At 46.1% G+C, this 19,866-nt stretch overlaps 2 protein-coding genes across 2 annotated transcripts in view; one reads left to right on the forward strand and one right to left on the reverse strand.

Annotated features, from left to right (window-relative positions):
- Positions 1 to 5,621, reverse strand: part of SLC30A7 (solute carrier family 30 member 7) — a 30,448-nt gene extending 24,827 nt beyond the window's left edge. Inside the window, exons 1-3 of the mRNA XM_084865433.1 lie at positions 5,342 to 5,621; positions 5,054 to 5,155; positions 1,930 to 2,043 (exon numbers count right to left, since the gene is read on the reverse strand). Of these exons, the coding sequence (XP_084721559.1) occupies positions 1,930 to 2,043; positions 5,054 to 5,155; positions 5,342 to 5,421 (296 nt within the window). The 5' untranslated portion in view covers positions 5,422 to 5,621. The remainder of the gene's footprint in view (positions 1 to 1,929; positions 2,044 to 5,053; positions 5,156 to 5,341) is intronic.
- Positions 5,622 to 6,123: 502 nt separating this feature from the next.
- Positions 6,124 to 17,144, forward strand: EXTL2 (exostosin like glycosyltransferase 2). Its single transcript, XM_084865432.1, has 5 exons — positions 6,124 to 6,454; positions 8,722 to 8,789; positions 11,772 to 12,199; positions 12,775 to 12,845; positions 15,237 to 17,144. The coding sequence occupies exons 2-5, from the start codon at positions 8,782 to 8,784 to the stop codon at positions 15,723 to 15,725; spliced, it is 996 nt and encodes a 331-aa protein (XP_084721558.1). The 5' UTR covers positions 6,124 to 6,454; positions 8,722 to 8,781; the 3' UTR covers positions 15,726 to 17,144.
- Positions 17,145 to 19,866: the final 2,722 nt, after the last annotated feature.

The following is a 19,866-nucleotide window of genomic DNA, read 5'->3' on the forward strand; positions in this document are numbered from 1 at the left end:
TTCTGCCCCGCTCCCCGCGGCCTTCAAGGCTTCCTGCCTCCTGCCCGTGGGAGGCGGCGGGGAAAGGGTTTCTTTCTCCAAGAGGCAGCTCGGGCTTAAAGTCACTAGGAACAACTTGAACTTGGCAGCTTTACTTGTTCAAACATTTTTCAAAGGGCACTCATAGCAGCCACTCACTCTGGTCCTTAAACCATGTAAGAGGAACATCAAGAAGACCGCTTTCTGTAGCTTTCTTTAATGACCCAGAATGGACTTAAGATTTCATGGCGCCAGGGAAGATGTTCTCTCTGAGCATTCAGCCTCTTTGGAGCTCTAGACATAGTGATCCCCTTCTCCGTACTGTAACAATAGTCTGATGGGTGTTCTTGCCTCGCTTTTTATCATTTTACAAGGAACCCTAATCCTTTGGTTATACCCCGAATCAGCAAGTGCTGTCGTAGACTTCATCCTTCAGCACTTGTCAAATGGGCAGTTACTATTTTTACAGAGTCACTCCCCCATCAGACCCCAAGTTCATTAAGGCATCTTACTTATCTTTCTATCTCTGGAGGAGCAAAGCAGTGGCCCTCAAACATCTGAAGAGAATGGAGGATGGGCAAGAAGCAGAGCATGCTTGCTTCAGAGCAAAGGCAAAGCTGGGCAGAAGGAGGAGGTGGTGAGGGAGCAGGAGTCAGAGCATGCTGGAGGAGGGAGGAGGAAAGGAAGAGGATGGAGGAGGGTGGATGGAGAACGGGAGGGAGATTATGGAGGTCCTGCACCGGCAATGGAAGGGAATCAGTGAAAGAAGGACAAGACTGCAAAAGCCAGAGCAAAAGGGACTGAAGAGGAGACTGAGGGAGAAGAAGAGGGAGCAACGAAGAGCTGAGAGATAGAGCAAAGGGGAGGAGAGAGCGGTAGAGAAGAGTAAGAAAGAAATGTGTGGGGGAAAAGGAATGAGCAGACACAGGCCCAGTAACCAGAAAGAAAGTAGAAACAGGAGAGCAGAAGATGGAAGAGAAAATGAGTCTGAGGATGCACCAGAGTGAGAGGCCAGAGAAAATGGGAAGGAAAGTGAAGAGAGGGGAGACTGTGGAGAGTGGGGGGTGGGAAGGACAAGGAAGGAGTGAGGGAGGAAGCAGGCGGAGGGGGCAGAAAGAAAGCGGGCAGAAGAGAGGAAGAGGCTACTGGTTCTCACCACTTTATACATGGATGAAATTACACTGCAGAATGTCCTATAAGCTTAAAAAAAAACAAAAAACATGCAGGCAGAGTCCATCTGATAATGGGAACACCACTGCTTCCATGCGAAAAGCCAGCTCTGCCCCTCAGGGCCCGGGCTTGGGGGCCTGATGCTCCAGTGTGAAAACACCCTCCAAATATTTGAGTCACTCTCCAAACTCAGCAAGAGGTGAAGGGTTTTACTTAAAAGCGGAGCTGAAGAGGGTATGCAATATAAAACCATACGGGGAAAGAATGATTTTAAATAAATCAACAGCAAAATAGCCTCCTAAAAACAAGGACACGTGATCATTTGCATAGACTAAAACTTTTTCTTTTTCATCTGCTTCAAAAAACTAGGGTAAGTGTTGAGAAATTCAAAATACCTAGTAACAATCTCACCTACAAATTTTGGGTAAAATCAAGATGCCCTAACCCTAAGCAAAAAAACTTAGATGCCAAAAAACCCCGCAAGATGTACATTTTGCAGATGGCAGGGACACGGTGTTCAGAACCAGGCGCCACTACCCCATGCAGTCAGGACAGTGGTTGCCTTGCCTATCGGAAAGAACCAGGAGGAGACTAAAGAGATTCAAGGGTTCAAGGGAACCAGGAGGAGACAAAAGAGATTCTTAAGTGTGTTCGATTAGTGCAAATTCTTTGAGCTTGAGATTTGTGTATTTTTCTGTGTTTCTTACACTTCAACAAAAAGGATTTTTTAAAAAGTCTTACCCATAAGAGAAAGCATCATTATCTCTCCATTTCGAAATAACAGACGCTGCCAACCCAGCCAAAATGGCAGTGCTATCGAAAAACATGTGAAAAGAGTCGGAAATCAGCCCTAAGCTGGAAGAGAACAAACATGGTGGCGTATTAGAATGGTAACCAAATAGAAGGCATCCTTCTCTACAAATCTAAGAGTCGGCTCTGCTCATCAGGAAGGAATCTTCCAGAAAGACAGCAATGAACTATGATAAAGAAGAAAAGGGAGGGGTGGGGGGAAGAACAGTACAGGTAGATCAGTTCCATACATTCATTATTTCTTCATTCTTTCACTCAGCAAATATATATCAGGCGTCCGATGTACCATGTGATAAGGTGCCCAAATTAGATAAAAGACCCCTCTTTTGATACCGCTTACATTCTAGTGGCAAGTTGAAAGGCAATGGACACTTAATGGGGGAACACACATTAAAGAGGTTATCTGTTCCTCCACTGAAAGACCGTCATCCTCAAAAATATAAACCAATTATAAGTTTTTACTTTACAATGAAGGCTCTGAACAAGAACCAGAATGTTGCAACAAGACCAACTGCTTCTAAGAACTTTTATTTGTGAATTTTACATTTTATTCATCTTTCTTCCATAAGAGAAAAAATTTGACATTTCATGTTCACAACATCTTGAGCCTGACTTATTACAGAATGAAAATGAACACAGACATTAGAGTGACCAAGTTCCAGTGAGAAATTTACTTTAGGAACTTAAAATTCTAGTGGAACCTTCAGAAAAAGAGATAACCCAGTCACATAAAGAAACTGTTGATACATCAACAAAGTGAACTAAAACTTGTGGTATCTAAAGAAGACATAGAAAGCCAGACTACAAAAAGGCCCACACATTTTCTAAATCTGCCAACGCTTCATTGGGAACCCATTTGGACTCCCAGTCCACCAATAAAAATTAATGGTTGTGGATGTGATGGTGAACAGGAAGATGAATACCAGCTAACTGAGCTAGGTATTACAGGTACTGGGTCAGTGCTAGATTCCCAATCTAGAATATATCTGGACAAGAGAGCCTTAGGTCAGGAGAGCAAGCCACAGGAGAACAAGTCACATAACACTCACGTTTTCCTTATGTACTGGTGACTTTCCACAATAGCTTGGAAATCAAAGGTTTTAATAATTTCCTCAATAGATCTCTACAGACCAAAAGAAATACTACCTAAAATAACTTTCCATGAAAGCGGTAATCTAGGTAGTCAAATATGAATCCACTGAACAAGGCATTTCACATACCAACTTATGCAATGGTAGCCCACAGTAAAATATAATGTGTTGTAATATAAAGTAACTATGGCAAAACTCTACATATATAAACCTATAAACCAAGCTAGTTTTGATACAGTCAGCACATAGGCCACAGTATGGCATAATTTAGGAAGAGTAAAGGATATAAATATTGTATATTTATAATAAATTATGATTATTCCAATACAAGACAATATAGTTGACCCTTGAATAACAGGGAGGTTAGGAACACCCACCTCCTGTGCAGTAAAAAATGCATATAACTTTTGATTCCCAAAAGCTTAACTACTAATAGTCTACTATTCACCGGAAGCCTTACCAACAACACAGTCAATTAACACTTATGTTATGTGTATTTTATACTGGATTATTTCCATAAAGTAAGCTGGAGCAAAGAGACAATATCATTAAGGAAATCATAAGAGAAAACACACTTGGAGTACTGCTCATATTTGTTGAAAACCATCTGTATGTAAGTGGATCTGCATAGTTCAAAGCCGTGTTGTTCAAGGGTCAACTATACGGTGCTTTTAACATGTACAATTCATTGAAGGGGGTTAACATTACAAGACACGTATATCTGATTCCCAGAGGACTCAACATATGATGATGGTTATGACACATGTTTTGATATGCAGTTAAGATCCAAGTGGTCACTCCATGATAACCTTCGTAAGTTGCTGAGTATTACTGACAAAACTGCATTCACATTTGCACTGAAAAGTAGTCGCACTTTTCATATAAAAGTATATACAGGTCACCAAAACTGGTGACATTATCTAATGTCATTGCTCAATTTCAACAGTGATAAAGCTCAAGGACAGCAACTGTCTGTGAAAATGGCCCTTCGTGAACAGAGACGACGTCTACTTAATGAACAAAACACACGACGGGGAACCCAAGACCCCTCTGAAGTCTTATATAAAAGACTGAGTGCTGGCTATCATCAGATTCTCAAATGGATATGAGACTTAAAGACAATCACTACACCCGGAAGTGTGATGATTCTATTGTTGGTTGAACAATTTTATAAGGCCCTTAAGTTATCCAAGGGCAAACAACTAGAGTGTAGTATTTCACTTCCATGGTTAAACTGGTTATACCTCTTCCCAAAGCAGTTAAAAAAAAAACAAAAAAAAAACAACAACAACAACAAAAACAAAAGTAACACCAAACACCATGAGAGGTACGCTTTTTAGGAAACTCTATGGGATTCCCTACTGCAGGCAGGACAGAGGGAACTCCTGAGACAGTTTCAGCATAAAATTAAAACAGAGAAGTGAATGGAAGAGATGACACTTGTCTGCCTGGATGTCCCCTGTATAAACCTCCTTCGGGTTCCAAGATCTCACAACAAAGTAAGTAGAACATCTGGGGTATTCCCTCTCCGAATCCTAAGGATGAAATCCAAGTGCCACTCCCCCACAGACAGGCAAGGACACTCCCCCAGGAGACAGGAAATGCGTTTATCCCAATCCCAAGAAAGTGGACAAAGCTAAGGGATGTGGAAAGACTCTCTCCCCCTGCCCAAATGAGGGGGGGACTTGTCACTCTTGTTGGACAGAGTGGGGGCGGGGAGGGGGGACACTAAGGAGGGGAAAAGCGGGGACCCATATCGTAAGAACTGCTGCACGCGGTGGGCCCCGATGTTAAGAAACAGTAGCCACGCCAGACAGGTGTGGACAAGAGGAAGCAACTGGGCAGCAGAGGCGGCGGCACCGGCGGGACCTGACCCTCCCGGCGACTAGCTACGTGGCATTCAGCAAACAGAGCCCGGTCTCCGCCACCCGGGCTTCCGCCCCAGCCCTTCCCCCTTCGGTTACCAGTTGCTCCAGATGCCGTAGAGGAGTTCCACAAAAGCGAAAGAGAGGTTGAGGCACAGGAAGAAAAACAGGTTCCGAGACGTCTTGTCCGACAGGATCGACCTGGGCACGACAAAGTGGGGAAAGCCCGCGAGTCCAAGCGGGGCCGGGACCCGGACGCGGGCCCCCCCCTCTCCAGACGCTCCCAGTCCCCAAGTGAGGGTGACCCTAGCGCCCCCTTCCCTGCACCTCGGGCCACGCTTCAACCTGGACCTTGTCCCCACTCCCCGCACACAGGGCACCCCGCACCTAAACCAGCCCGAGATCTTGCCCAACAGATTGAACTTGGGTGGTTTGTATTCATCGTCCTTGATGGACAGGGGCAGCATCTTCAATGCCCGGCGAAGGGCCGGGTCTCCCGCACTCTGGAAGTGGCTCCGTGGGTGATGGTGGCGACAGCGGTGATGCCTGCGGACGGGAATCCCCCCGCGATCGTCCCGGGCCGCGCGCCGATTACAGACACAGACACAGACACGGACACACGCCCGGGAACACGCCGACTTCCGGCCCGGGCCGCGCAACGCGTCCTGGGACGGGGAAGGGGGCGGGGCAGTGGGCGGGGCTTCAGCGGTGGGCGTGTCGTGTGTGGTGGGCGGGGCTTAGGGCTGGCACCAAGTTGCTGCCGCGCAGCCGCCGCGGGGTTCGGAGGGGATGGCAGGCAGCGCCGAGGGGTCTGAGGCGCCGCGATCCGCCCCCTGGAAGCAACTCCTGAGCTGAGGCGGCCGCTCCCGGCTCCCACGCGACCGCCTCGCCTCGACGTCCCCGGAGGCGCTGCGGCCTGGGCCTGCCCCGTCGCCACGCCCCCCCCCCCCCCCCCCCCCCCCGATCGAGTTCAACCCCGGCGCGGGCGGCAGCAAAAGCCCGGGGATGCGGGGGGCGCCGCATCCTGTGGCCGCCATTCCGCAGGCAGCGCCCGTGACGGTGTCGCAGGGTGCCCTCCGCGGGCCGCCCCGTGCCGGGGGCCCGGCCAGCCAGCCCGAGCACGGCGCCGGACCCCTCCGTGCGGCCACGCGCGACCGTGGGCGGCTGTGGTCCTGAGGGACGCGAGTGCGGGGAGCGGCCGCCAGCCCGCGCCTCAGGGGGTCTCGGCGGGCGCGGGGCCGCCTCGTCCCGGGGACACTCCCCCGGGCGCCTCTCCCGGACTTGGTAGGGGAAGGTCAGGTGCATCACGTGAGTGACCCCCACTGTCACCTGCGGGGACCGGCTCGTGGTGCGGTGGGACAGGAAGTGGGGCGTCCCCTACTCCGGTTCACCCCGCAGCACGGCGCCGCTGGCTTCGGGAAAAGGCACCCGTGGGCCGGCGAGGCGCCCCCTCTGCGTGTGACCCCGAAACTCGGGCTCCGGCCGCCGCTGCCCTCCCAGGTGAGCGAGCCGCAGAAAGGTGGCGGGGGGGGGGGGGGGCGGTGCGTGGTTTTTTCTTCGGGTCCTGGGCCTTCGTTGGAAGGGGTGGCGGGGGTAGAGAGTGGCCGGTTTTATTTTTGAAAATATCATTTACTTACTCTCTAATTCAAGAAAAAAAAAGAAGTGTTCCTGTTCGTTCCAACTGCGGTGCAAAGAGATCCCGGGAATTTAAGTTCTGGAGAGGGTGTTTGGACTCTGCGTCTGTGTCACAAGTCCTTTCCCTTCAGCGTAGGGATGTTTTCCTTTAGTCGCGTGCACTTCTGTTAGAAACAGACTTTGAACTTCACTCGAGCTCGAAGTGGGTGCACACCAGGTGAGGATAGATAAATATTTCCGTGGCAACTGGGTTTTCCTACAAGACCGCGTTATTTCAACGTGCTGTGACTTCAAGGGGGAGAGAGGGTCTGGGAATAACCAGATCTCAGCCACTGATTCCCCCGTAACTCAAGGTCAGCTGCAGCCGAAGCCCGTGTTTTTGTCATCTGCCTTTGAAATAATTGTGCAGCGGGGAGATTCCCAGGGGCGGGGGGAGACTAAATGGTGATGGAGGGAGACTTGACTTGGGGTGGTGAATGCCCTGTACAATGTACAGATGATGCATTATAGAACTGTACCTCTGAGACCTATAGAACTTAATTAACCAATGTCACCCCAGTAAACTCATCAACGAAAAGGAAAAGAAATTGTGCATTTTAGCATTGCTATCCATTGCCCCACTGGTTTATGCAGAAATCTTTTCACAGAGTTTTAAAATGCATTGGGGAAATCAAAGTTTAATTTCGGTTATATCGAGACTCCCAGTCTCCACCCCAAAGACATAATGAAGGACTGGAAGGGCCTTCTTTCAAAAGGGTCAATGCCACTCAAAGCATCCAGTCTTGGGTGGCATAACTATCAGCTTCAACACTCAGGCCTTGGGGATTTGTAAATTGGACCATTTAAATCAGGAAAAGTTGTATGAATGGAAAACGTTTGACCGTGTCTCACTTCTTTAGTCATCGTGAAGAAATACTTGTCTATGTACATTAACCAACATATGTTGTCAGAGCTAAAGCTAGTTTCTTTCATTCCTTCAATAATCACTTAGTGTCTGTTGTATGCTAGGCTAGGGGAAGGAAATGGGTTACGGAGCCAGGTGCTTTCCGAGGAACTGCATGGAAGAAGCTGAGGAGAGGGGGTTAGTGACAGGCAGATCTGCTCAGGGTTTTTGAACTGTGATGGGTAAGTGCACAGAGCTGCCCTTGGTACCTCGGTGGGGAGGAGTGGGGGACAGCTACCACTCAGTGAGTCTTGGATGCATACTAAGTCCTCCTTTTGCCCTTTCCATACTTGTATCATGAAAGGACATGATTTTGGAAAATAAAAAATGATTCTTCAGCTCTTTTCTGGTGGTCATTACAGATGCACTATCTTAGAAGTCTCCAGATTCTTGATTCCTTCATGTTACAAGATGACATGGTTGTATAAGATTATAAAATAGATGGCATGGTAATGAACATTTTAAAACTAATAAATGGATCTCTACTTTGAACATTTTAATAACTGCTTATATCCTCTCCTACTAATTAACTGCATTAGGTTAACTATGCAGACTCTCTGGGGGAGTAAAACCAGCTTTTCAGACATGTGATGGAGGGCTGTAAGAAATGAGAACAGAGAATTAAAGGGCAGAACCTCATCTGCAGCCAGGGTTCTAGCTCCTTTCGGGCAATAGTCATGGAGGAATCGGAAGGGTGCCACCTGCCATTCCCCAGTCACCAGCCCTGGCATTTATCTGCAACCCTATTTGAGGTGCCATGGTTTTTAGATGTTTCACATTGAATGCCTTGTGATCCTTCAGTGAAAAAAGGAGCTGTGGTGGTGGATAAAACTAGGATACTTAAGAATCTAGAAATTGAATACAAGTAATTGCTAATGCGTTTAGAGAATTTGCTCGATGGCATATATATTCTGGTTTCAAATGTATAAACACACAAGATAGTGGGGATGATCTGTGCTTATTCTGCTTCTGGAAAGAAGCAAACGAAAATGTGGAAGTGTTATCACCAGCCTATAGGTTGGCATTATCTACCTCGTTACCTAAATGTGATTTTTAGAGCACAGAATAGCAAATTTTAAGTTCCAGAAATAATTCAAAGCCTGTGGACAATGACATTGAAAGAATTTGTTTAAATGTTTCTGCTGATTGACAAAAACATCACAGACAGTTCTTTTATTTCCCTTAATAGTGTCAAGAGAGTCTGTTCCTATCAATTACTGAAGCCATAAGGAAAAAAAATTGAGCTATCATGATGAGGTAAGTATCAGTATTTTTTTTGGCTCTGTTTAAGTTGTGATATAATACACATATTTGCCATCTTAACCATTTTTAGTGTACAGTTCAGTAGGGTTAAGTATGTTTACATTATGGAACAACCCATCTCTGGGACGTTTTCATCTTATAAAACAGAAATTCTGCACCCAGGGACTCCCCATTTCCCACTTCCCCAGGCCCCTGCATCTACCATTGTACTTTCTGTTTCTATGAAATTGACTACTCGAGGTTCCTCATATAAGTGGAATCATAGAGTATCTGTCTTTTTGTGACTGGCTTATTTCATGTAGCACAATGTCCTCAAGGTTCATCCATTTTGTAGCATGTATCAGAATTCCCTTCCTTTTTTACGTCTGAATAATCCATTGTATGGATATACCACATCTTGTTTATCTCTTGATGGACATTTGGATTGCTTCTACCCTTTGGCTATTGTGAATAATGCTGCTATGAATAGGGGTGAGGTACATGTATTCTTATTAGAGAAAAAATATTCCCTATAGAGGTAACTTTGTTTCCTTGGAAATAAGGTGTTTGTTTGTTTTTTTAATATATTTTATTGATTTTTTACAGAGAGGAAGAGAGAGGGATAGAGAGCTAGAAACATCGATGAGAGAGAAACATCGACCACCTGCCTCCTACACACCCGCTATTGGGGATGTGCCCACTACCAATGTACATGCCCTTGACCAGAAACGAACCTGGGACCTTCCAGTCCACAGACCGACACTCTATCCACTGAGCCAAATCAGTTTCAGCAATAAGGGGGTTTTTGTTTGTGTGGTGTTTTGTTTTTGTTTTTTTAATAGAATTTTATTGATTTCAGAAAGGAAGGGAGCGGGAGAGAGAGATAAAATCATCAATGATGAGAATCATTGACCAGCTGCCTCCTGCACACCCCCCACTTGGGACCGAGCGCGAAACGTGGGCATGTGCCCTTAGCTGAGTTCGAACCCAGGACCCTTTAGTCCACAGGCCGATGCTCTATCCACTGAGCCAAACCAGCTAGGGCTGGAAATAAGTTTTTGCTTGAGCCATGGTCTATTAGAAAATACTGTAATGTATCTTTTTTATCATATCTATTGAAATAGTAATTCCGATTATAGAGGAAAATCAATACCTATAAAATTGAAATAGTCTTGTAGACTAGATCAAAGCTGAAATTACAGAAAGACCCTAAAAATATAAAGAGACTCAAGTGTGAGAGTCGGGAGCTTGTTCTGACCTACCATTCTTCCAGTGGCTCAGCAAAAAAAAAAAATGGGATGGATACATTTTACTTCCCTTCTTTATGCTTTGAGAGACTATGTAACATAAAGGGGGAAAGGGCCTGACCATTTGCATTACTATCAGTAAGCTCTGTGAGGGCAGAAATTGGGTGGGCCAGTTCCTTACCAGCCCTAGAGCCTGACAGTGCTGGGCGTGCAGTAAGCCCCAATAAGTGTTGACTGACAGGTGTCTACCACGGATATATTTTATATATCCTTCCTTTAATAAAGTTAGAAAGCCCATATGAATTGAGATTGCTTCCATGTTGGCTCTGATATCTAAAACTGTTTATACATTATGTGTATGAAAATCTGTTTCTCTCAGAGAGGTGATTACAGATGAGAGCCAGTTGCTGAAAGCCAGTATTGTGTATGTACTAGTAAATACTGGGAGAGGGGCCCATAGAATATTCCAGTCTTGCCTCCCCTCTTTTTCCGTGTGCCTAAAGCAGAGAGAGGTTCACATGCAAAGCTCCCGTACCCGGCCCGGCCTGGTGAGAGTGATGTGTTTACAGCGGTACTGTGCTTCTTTCCGACTCGTTTCTGGAACTGATTTCGAATAGCACTGTGCTGAGCTAAAAATGCCGTTCTATTTCTAGGCTTTCTTCATAGGATGCATTGACGCCTCGCATCCTTAGAGTCATAATGTTCTCTTAGGAATAAGGCCACTCCTTCCTCTGCCCCAATCTATGTCACTTCCAAGCCCCATCATCATCATCATCATCATCATCATCATCACACAGGAGCTGCAATCAGGAGGCAATTCCAGGAGAAAGATGTCGGGCTAGCAGGAGGTTTTATCTAGCACAATTCAGACCTGTGCACTCCGAGGGGAAAGAGGACCTCACTGTCTGCCTAGTAACAAACAGCTGGTTCCAGGAAGCAGGGCTTTGAAAAAACTTTATACATACAGTATATGTTACTTCCTTCTAAATCAGTGATGATAAAGCAACCTAGATAATGGCTGCTTAAAGAAGTATTGAGGAATGTGATGCTTTATTTTTTGTTTTTTTTGTTTTGTTTTTTAAATACATTTTATTGATCCTTTACAGAGAGGAAGCGAGAGGGATAGAGAGTCAGAAACATCGATGAGAGAGAATCATCCATCAGCTGCCTCCTGCACACCCCCTACTGGGGACGTGCCCGCAACCAAGGCACATGCCCTTGATAGGAACCGAACCCGGGTCCCCTCAGTTCCTAAGCTGACGCTCCATCCACTGAGCCAAACAGGTTTCGGCAAATGTGATGCTTTGTATAAGCTCTTGGAGCTGGGCGGGCAGGGGTTGGGGGTGGGGGGAGAATGCCAGATTGCTGGGCAGTTTTCGCTGTGGAAAATGCCATAAGGTCTTTCTTAAGGGACAAGTATATACGCGAGAGAGATAAAAACACATTCACATAAAAACTTGTATATGAATGTTCATAGCAGCATTATCCATAACAGCAAAACGTGGACTCTTCCTGTTTGGGGTATAGGTCTTTTGTCTGCAGCTGCCAAGCAGGACGACCCAGGAGGGAGGGTCATTCATTTTTATTTTTTATTTTGGGGCCTTTTTATTTTTGCCTTAGCCCAAATCACCTTATCAGGGAGGCGAGGAAAGTGAACTTGAACCACGTAAGATAAAATGAACCGATTTTCTCATTAACAAGCACGGAGACGCATGAGAAGGCTGATGTTTTGTTTCCATTGCTCCTCCAGGTGTTACCACATCTGCAAACTTCCCGGCCGAGTGCTGGGCACCCGCGTGCTCCGCCTCTCTCTGGTGGCCGTCCTCGTGCTGCTCCTGGTGGCTGGGGCTCTGACCACTCTCCTTCCCAACAACAAAGACGACAAGATGCTGTCGTGGCGGAGGGAGGTGAAGGCCCAGGGCCAGTCCGCCCTGGCTTCCTTCACTCTCATCATGCAGACGTACAACAGGTCTGATCTGCTGCTGCGGCTGCTCAATCACTACCAGGCGGTGCCTCAGCTGCACAAAGCCATCGTGGTGTGGAACAATGTTGGGGAGAAGCCACCGGAGGACTTATGGAACTCTCTGGGGCCGCACCCCGTGCCCGTGATCTTCAAACCCCAGACCACCAACAGGATGAGAAATCGGCTCCAGGCCTTCCCAGAACTGGAGACCCAGGGTGAGTCATAGCAACCCAGGGAGCTGGATTGTACGCGCGGATGGCTGGACTCCTCCTGTCTTTAATGGCCTAGAGAAGATGGGGGAAGTTTAGTCATTAGAAAGCACTTTGAGAACTTCAGGGACAGTTCCCAGGATGTCAAGAAGCAGCTTCGCGGGGAGGAAAGCACGTACATGTGATAGCAGGGACAAGAGGTTGCGATTGCGAAGGCAGATATGCTGTGCTTGCACATGCTGCGTGCGTCACAGAGGTAGCGGAGGCCACATATGCTTAATGTATTTCTTGCCACCGCCTTCTACATAGCAGTCACACAGGTTATCATTTGCTTTAAAGAACCTCGGTGTTATTTATATATAGTTTCTATAATAATAGGTGATAATTTCCCCTCAGACAATCATAAAAATCAATTACCGTTCAAATCAAAATTTCTGCTAGACAATTCTCTCCAAGAATACAGTTACTTACTAATTTTGTTAGTACCTCGTGTGAACAATCTATGTAGACACTGGTGCATCTTACTCATTGTGTTTTCATTTCCAAATGGTTCGGTTTTCAATTTTTCCCTTTCGTTTCAGCGGTGTTAATGGTCGATGACGACATGCTAATTAGCGCCCAAGACCTTGTGTTTGCTTTCTCCGTTTGGCAGGTAAGGTTGCCCAGTCTTCTGTGACCTCTTCAGCATGGAGTCCTGTCTGGTGTTAGCTAGAGCAGTTTGGGTTTAATGTGGTGTCATCCAACACAGCTTGGGCAGTTTTGTCCAAAAGAGAGAGTCATTTGTGATGTGGTCATCGAGCCTTCCTGTGCTCCGTTAAGCCAGCAGGTTATGCCGTCCTTTATCCGTATTTGACTTATATGTGAGGTTCTGGGGGGAGAGCAGTGCAGAAATGACCTGGTGTGTGGTCCAGCAAAGACTGGCATCCAGCGATGTCTTCACAGGGACACAGGCATGTCTCAGATGAGAAGTGTATTTTTTGTATTAACGTTCGTTAAAAGAAAACAATCCTTATAGCCAGAAAATTTACTCCTGATTCTGTGGTCATTGTTTAGAAGTAAGTAATGACAATTCTGCATGCACCATTGCTGTGACAGGTGTGTGTGGTTTTTTTCTTAAATCCTGCTGGATGACTAGGCACAGATTGCTCAGCGGCCCGCCATTCTAAAATTACAGCACTTCCTGCTAACCGTGTGTTAGCTGTGGCTGACTTTTAGCCATTGCACTACAGTTACCTGAAACCACACTGCAGACAAATACTGAAACCCTGTCCAACATTTAAACAAGGTGCTCCCCAGTAAATGGTCTGATTTGCACGGTAGTAACCTCCTTAGTTAGAATTCTATTGCATCCCCTAAAATGTATTTTTTGCTGATCTGACAAAAAATAGGTATAATTTTTATTTACTCACACAAGACAGCTATTGTTGTATTGGCCATTGTCACTTTTTTTTTTTTTTTAATATGGCAATCTAAGGGGAAAAAGATCAGTGCTCCTGACTTAGTCAGATATTACATGTTTTAAACATTCTTATAGCAACCTGTTGAAAATAGCTGGATTATAGTATAGTTAAGATTATGTGCTCTCTTAAGGGTGGTTTTGCTCATTTCAAAGGTGTGCTAAGGGACAGGGCTTGCGTAAGGCAAAGAGAAACCTTTTACTAAAGAAGTCATAGGCCTGGGGAATGACTACCCACCATAACTTGCCCAATTAGGAATTTATGATCAGATCACCATGAGGTTATTTTCCATAGAACCCCTTTTCCATGCGCACTTTGAAATGGGATTTAAACCCTGCCAGAGAGAGAGAGAGAGAGAGAGAGAGAGAGAGAGAGAGAGAGAGAGAATGAGGATGTGTGTGTGTGTATGTGTGTGCGTGTGCGTGTGTGTGTGTGTGTGTGTGTGTGTGTGTGAGAGAGAGAGAGAGAGAGAGAGAAATTCTGGTTTAGTGTCTGTTCTTACCTCTTTCACATGCTTTACTGGTTTCCTTTTGCTTGTTGATTTGTTTTAGTCACTCTACCCTTAATAATATTGTGTTACTGCTCTCCTTTCTTCAGTCATCCTGACACATCTCATTTTATATATACATACACACACACACACACACACACACACACACATACACACACACTCTAATGACCTGTTGCAGGAATATGCATGCAAGACTCCCACTACCGCCACCTCTCCTGCTTCCCCACCTGTCCCACCCGCCCCAGTGCGCCCTCGGCCACCACAGCCACCATCTCCGAGGCTGCACGCACTGCCGCCACCGCTGCGCACTTCGCCTGACCCACCCCGCACGCGCTGCCAGTGCTTTTTCTCCACAGCTGCAGCCGCCTTGCTTTCCACTTTCCCTCCCTCTTCCTTCTATGCTATCTTCAGTTTCACTCTTCCCTCCCTTACTTATGCAAATTAACCACCATCTTTGTTGATGGGCATGGCTGGTGGGTGTATCGGAGTGATGGTTAATTTGCATATTACTCTATTATTATGTAGGAGATATATATATATATATATATATATATATATATATATATATATATATATATATTCATATGTTTTAAAAGGAAACACCAGGCTGAAAAGGGATAAAGATATAACGTTGTCTAAAAAATCAACAGTAACTTTCAGGAAATTTGGTATCAACATGGAAATACAGTAAACTCGTACATGTAGACTCGTAATCCTAAGAGATTAGAACAGTTTTCGAAAGAATTGCACTGTCATGTTTCCTGGAATATGCAGCATTCATACAGCCTGCTTCCCCGAGGTGAGCTGGCAAGATCCAGCCTCTGGTGACTAGAAGTGATTGATACAGATTGTGTTTGAATCAGAACGTCTGCGAGGCTAGGGATTTGGGCTGTGAAGGAATTTGGCTGTGAACGTGGCAGGACCTGGACATACGAAGTTGCCTTGGAGTTCAGTGAAACAGGAACAAAATGAAGCCAGCAGATTTATTTCCTTCTCTCTGTAATAAGTCATTGCCTTTCCACTATGTCTGCTCCAAAGAAATGTCCACTCACTTGTTCTTTTTCCATCTGTTCAGCAATTTCCTGACCAAATTGTAGGATTTGTCCCCAGGAAGCATGTTTCCACTGCGTCAGGCGTCTACAACTACGGAGGCTTTGAGCTGCAGACACCGGGCGTGGGGGACGGTGACCAGTACTCCATGGTGCTGATTGGGGCCTCGTTCTTCAGCAGCAAGTACCTCGAGCTCTTCCAGAGGCAGCCCGCAGCCGTCCACGCCCTGATCGATGACACGCAAAACTGTGATGACATTGCCATGAACTTCCTCGTTGCCAAGCACACGGGGAAGACTTCGGGGGTGTTTGTAAAGCCTGTAAACATGGGCAACTTGGAGAAAGAAACAAGTGGGGGCCATTCGGGAATGTGGCATCGAGCGGAGCACTTCCTGCAGAGGTCTTACTGCGTCAATAAGCTCGTTAGCGTCTACGGCGGCATGCCCCTCAAGTACTCCAACCTCATGATCGCTCAGTTCGGCTTTCCCTATGCCAACCACAAAAGTAAGCTGTGAACGCCAAGCAGAAACAAACCTCAGACAGCTTAGCAGCTGAGTAGCTTCTTCACACTGGTTGCTTGTTTGTTTGTTTTTAAGCAACATCATGAACCTTTATCCACTCTGGAAGTCTCTACAAAGGAAAAAATTGCAGCACTTCTTGGATGTAAAAGCCACATGAACTTCAAAACCCAAGAGCCAGGGAGGTCTTCTTGTGAGGAGTGTTCCTGGACATAACTCCTGGGTCAGTGACAATCATGCATTCTGAAATAGCCCTATGGTTTCTTTGATGCCTGGCATTTGCCATAAGGACCCATCGTGAGCTGTTCCAGGATTAGAAGCGTTTCAGCTTTTCATTAAAGGACAGTCACTTGCATTTGAAGCCTAAGATGCTTCTTAGCAAAGCCCATGGAGCTGGGAAAAGGCACAAGGAACGATGGGTCTCACCCGCATCACATACTGGAACTTTCCTGACTCGGTGTTCAGCGTCCCCGTGGTCCCTCAGCCAGCCTTCCCAGGGCTGACTCAGCCTGGCTCGGCTTTGGGGCAACCATCGTGCTTTTCTTTCTGTCCATAAGTCTTCTGGACTCTGGGCTTCATGTAATAGCTGAAGGACGTCTCTGTTCTGCTTGATCTCCATGAACGTTTCCTGCATGGATCACGGGAAAGTGCAGCTACTGTTTTTATAAGCAGCTAACATGCGGCGAAGAGTCTATGTTTTACCAGGTTCAGGTAGTGCATTTTTGTCACTGAGCCTGATCTTGAGATGGTACATTGGTTTTTATATTTTATAAAATATCCCTTCTGAAAGAATGTTGAGTAGGCACAGGCGGAAGTCGAAACTCTAGTATCAAAAGATCTTCACTGTTGGGGTATAGGTTAGCACATGGAAGCTAGAGTCCTGTGTGTTATACACAGTCTCTTGCATTCAGAACTTTTTTTTTTTCCTCCCCCCAAAAAAAGATGTAAGGCACTATTTATCATGAAATTTTGATTACACATAGATACAGGAAAAAATAAGGAATTTTTCTCATGGTAGAGGAATTCTGTAGGGAGTCTGCACAGGTTACAGTACATTGCCCATGCTGCTGTAAGAGCTAGTATGTGTTCCACAGTGTGTGTTTGGTCCTTGCTCACCACTGGCAGTCAGGAGCACTTACTTACGTAGGCCCTCCCCATCCTCCCATAATGCCATTCTATCCCCACAATTGCAAAGCTGTGAAAACATTATCATAATCCTGGTTTATGTTCCAACAATGAGGCCTTTGTGTAGTTAGTCCAGTATGTGTTTCTTTTGCATTGGCATGTGTGTGTGAGCTAATACAGTCAGATAAAGCTAGTAGAAAGCAGAACCTCTCTAAGAATGTAATGTTAGTTATCTGCTCTGTCCTCTTGGGATTGCACTGTCATATAAATAAAATGAGCTTTTACCATTCAGGTGTTCTGTGTTAATTAAGCAGATTTGTGTTTTTTACAAACCTCTCAAGTGTTCTAATACATAGCCCAGGGGAAGGCAGGGGCATTCTCTACATTCCCCACTGGATTAATATTCCCAGATTTTTTTTTTCCATTTGTGTTCTTAAACTTAAGCATCACTAAGTTAATTATATCACCAGGCCTCTATCCTATCTAATAAGAGAGTAATATGCAGATTGACCATTCACTCCAACACACAATATGGCTGCCCCCATGTGGACACAAGATGGCCAGCAGGGGAGGGCAGTTGGGAGGGACCAGGCCTGTAAGGGTGGGCAGTTGAGAGGAACCAGGCCTGCAAGGGAGGGCAGTTGGAAGCAATCAACCCTGCAGGGGAGGGCAGTTAGGGGCAAACAGGCTGGAAGGGGAGCAGTTAGGCATCAATTGGGCTAGCATGGGAGTGGTTAGAGGGTGATCAGGCTGGCAGGCTGAAGCGGTTGGGGGCAATCAGGAAGGCAGAGAGGCAAGCAGTTGGGAGCCAGCAGTCCTGGATTGTGAGAGGGATGTCAGACTGCCCGTTTAGGCCCTATCCCAGTGGACAGTCGGACATCCCTCGAAGGGTCCCAGATGGGAGAGGGTGCAGGCTGGTCTGAGGGACACCCCACATCCACTCCCGTGCACGAATTTCCTGCCCCCAGCCTCTAGCTGATAATAAGTGCCATTAATTGTATAACCTCCCACAAAGGTATTAGAAAAGCCTCTGGCCCACCAGGTGACACATATTCTAGAAGGTGTTTCTACCTAATGGGCAGAGAACCACCGCCATTTTCATTTCATTTTCTTTATGTCAAATGCCCTTTTTCTTATTAAAAAAATAAAAGCTCTGCTGGTACTTCCATTGGTTACAGCATCATTCCAATACACCAAGATTGTGGATACAATCTTTTGTTGGTATATACAAGAGTCAACCAATGAATGCAAAGGTTAGTGGAACAAAAATCTCAATCTCTCTCAATCTCTTTCTCTCGCACTCTCTCCCTCCCTCCTTTCCTGTCCTCTCCTCTCCTCTCATTTTCTCTTCTCTCCTTTCTTCCTCCTTTTCCCCCGTTCATGGGGATTTAATAACAACCCAAAATTTTGTCAAAAATACCTTCAGTGTGAGCCGAATGCAAAGAACATTTGGTTCACAAAACTACTTCCCATGTTTGTAGCCTGGGACCCGGATGTAGGTCTCAGCCCCGGATAGAGGTCTGGGTTCTGGGAGGGTCGTTTGGGCCACAGAGGTATGTCCATGCCCCAGGGGCGGTCTGGTACCTCACCTGGACATGTGGGTTATGGAAATGGTGGTCTGGGTTACAAATTGAGAAGTACACCCAGGATACAAGTCTGGATTCTGTGTTTGAGGCCTGGGCCCCGGGATAATCTTCTCGGCCCCGCCATGATAGTCTGGGTCCCGGATGTAGGTATGAGCCCCAGGTGGAGGTCTGGATCCTGTGAGGACCTTTGGGCCCGGAGAGAAGTCTGAGCCCCGGGGCAGTCTGGTACCTCACTGGAACATCTGGGTTATGGAATAGTTGTTGGGGTTATGCTTAGAGATCTAGTCCCTTATTACAACTCTGTGTTCGAAGTTTGTGACCTGGGCCCAGGGTTGCCCTTCTAGGGCCCCACTATGAAGGTCTGGTACAGGGATTTAGGTATGGGTGCTGTAGCAAGGTGTGATCACTAGGGGGCGCTGTGGGCCCAGATGGGAGTTTTGGGGGCAAGGGTAGGATCTTGGGATGATGAAATGGTGGTCAGGACTAGCCTGGATATTTGGAATGCAATTAAGGAATAAGCACTGGCTTCCAGTACAATTCCCCAGAATGGCCTTCTGTCTCCTCGCCATAATGGTCTGAGCCCCAGACGGAGGTCATTTGCTCTTGTGCTTTCCCCCAGGTACCCTTCAGGTGTCTGTCCAAATGTAAGGCTCTCTAATGTCTTATTTATATGCTTAGAACCACCCCAGTTTATTTTTCTCTGCAATGCTTACCATTATTTGACTATATTTACTTATTCATTTACTGTCTTTCTTTCCCCTCCTCTAATGATATGGAGAGTTTACTCTTATACAATCTGTGATGGTTACCAGTAACTTTTGAACATATCCATTGAAACTTGACCAATACCTAAGCAATATCTACAACACTCCTCTCCCCTGCTTCCAAGTTTGGTGTCCTGTTGCCATGATTGGTCCCTTCCTTCTTTCCCTCTTCCCTCCAAGAAAGACACCTGGGATTTCCGGATGTGTGTGAGTAGTGGAAAGTAATCCAAAGCATTTTAAAATGTTATTCTTGATTAACAAATCAAAATGGTTTACTGGTTTTGTCTCCTATTCTTTGGGAGATTAGTTAAAATTACTGATTTGTCAAATTTTTTCTGGGTTCCTACCATGTGTCAGGCACTGTACTGGGCTCAGAGATTGCAATGATTGACATGTTTCATGACCTAATAAAATGGGAGAGATAGAGCCCTGACCGGTTTGGCTCAGTGGATAGAGTGTCAGTCTGGGGACTGAGGAGTGCCAGGTTCAATTCCAGTCAAGGGCATGTACAGCCCCAGTAGGGGGTGTGCAGGAGGCAACTGATTGATGTTTCTAATTCTCTATTCCTCTCTGTAAAAAATCAGTAGAGTATATATCTTTAAATATATTTTATTGACTTTAGAGAGGAAGGAAGAGGGAGCGTGAGAGAGAAACATCAATGAT

Source organism: Pipistrellus hanaki, assembly GCF_964339955.1.
Source record: "Pipistrellus hanaki genome assembly, chromosome: 18".
NCBI lineage: Eukaryota > Metazoa > Chordata > Mammalia > Chiroptera > Vespertilionidae > Pipistrellus > Pipistrellus hanaki.

Bases quoted from the DNA above. Each gene is read 5' to 3' on its own strand.
- EXTL2 (XM_084865432.1), top strand. The intron at 12,200-12,774 runs GTGAGTCATAGC...CTTTCGTTTCAG, and splicing joins CCCAGAACTGGAGACCCAGG to CGGTGTTAATGGTCGATGAC. The intron at 12,846-15,236 runs GTAAGGTTGCCC...CCATCTGTTCAG, and splicing joins TTGCTTTCTCCGTTTGGCAG to CAATTTCCTGACCAAATTGT.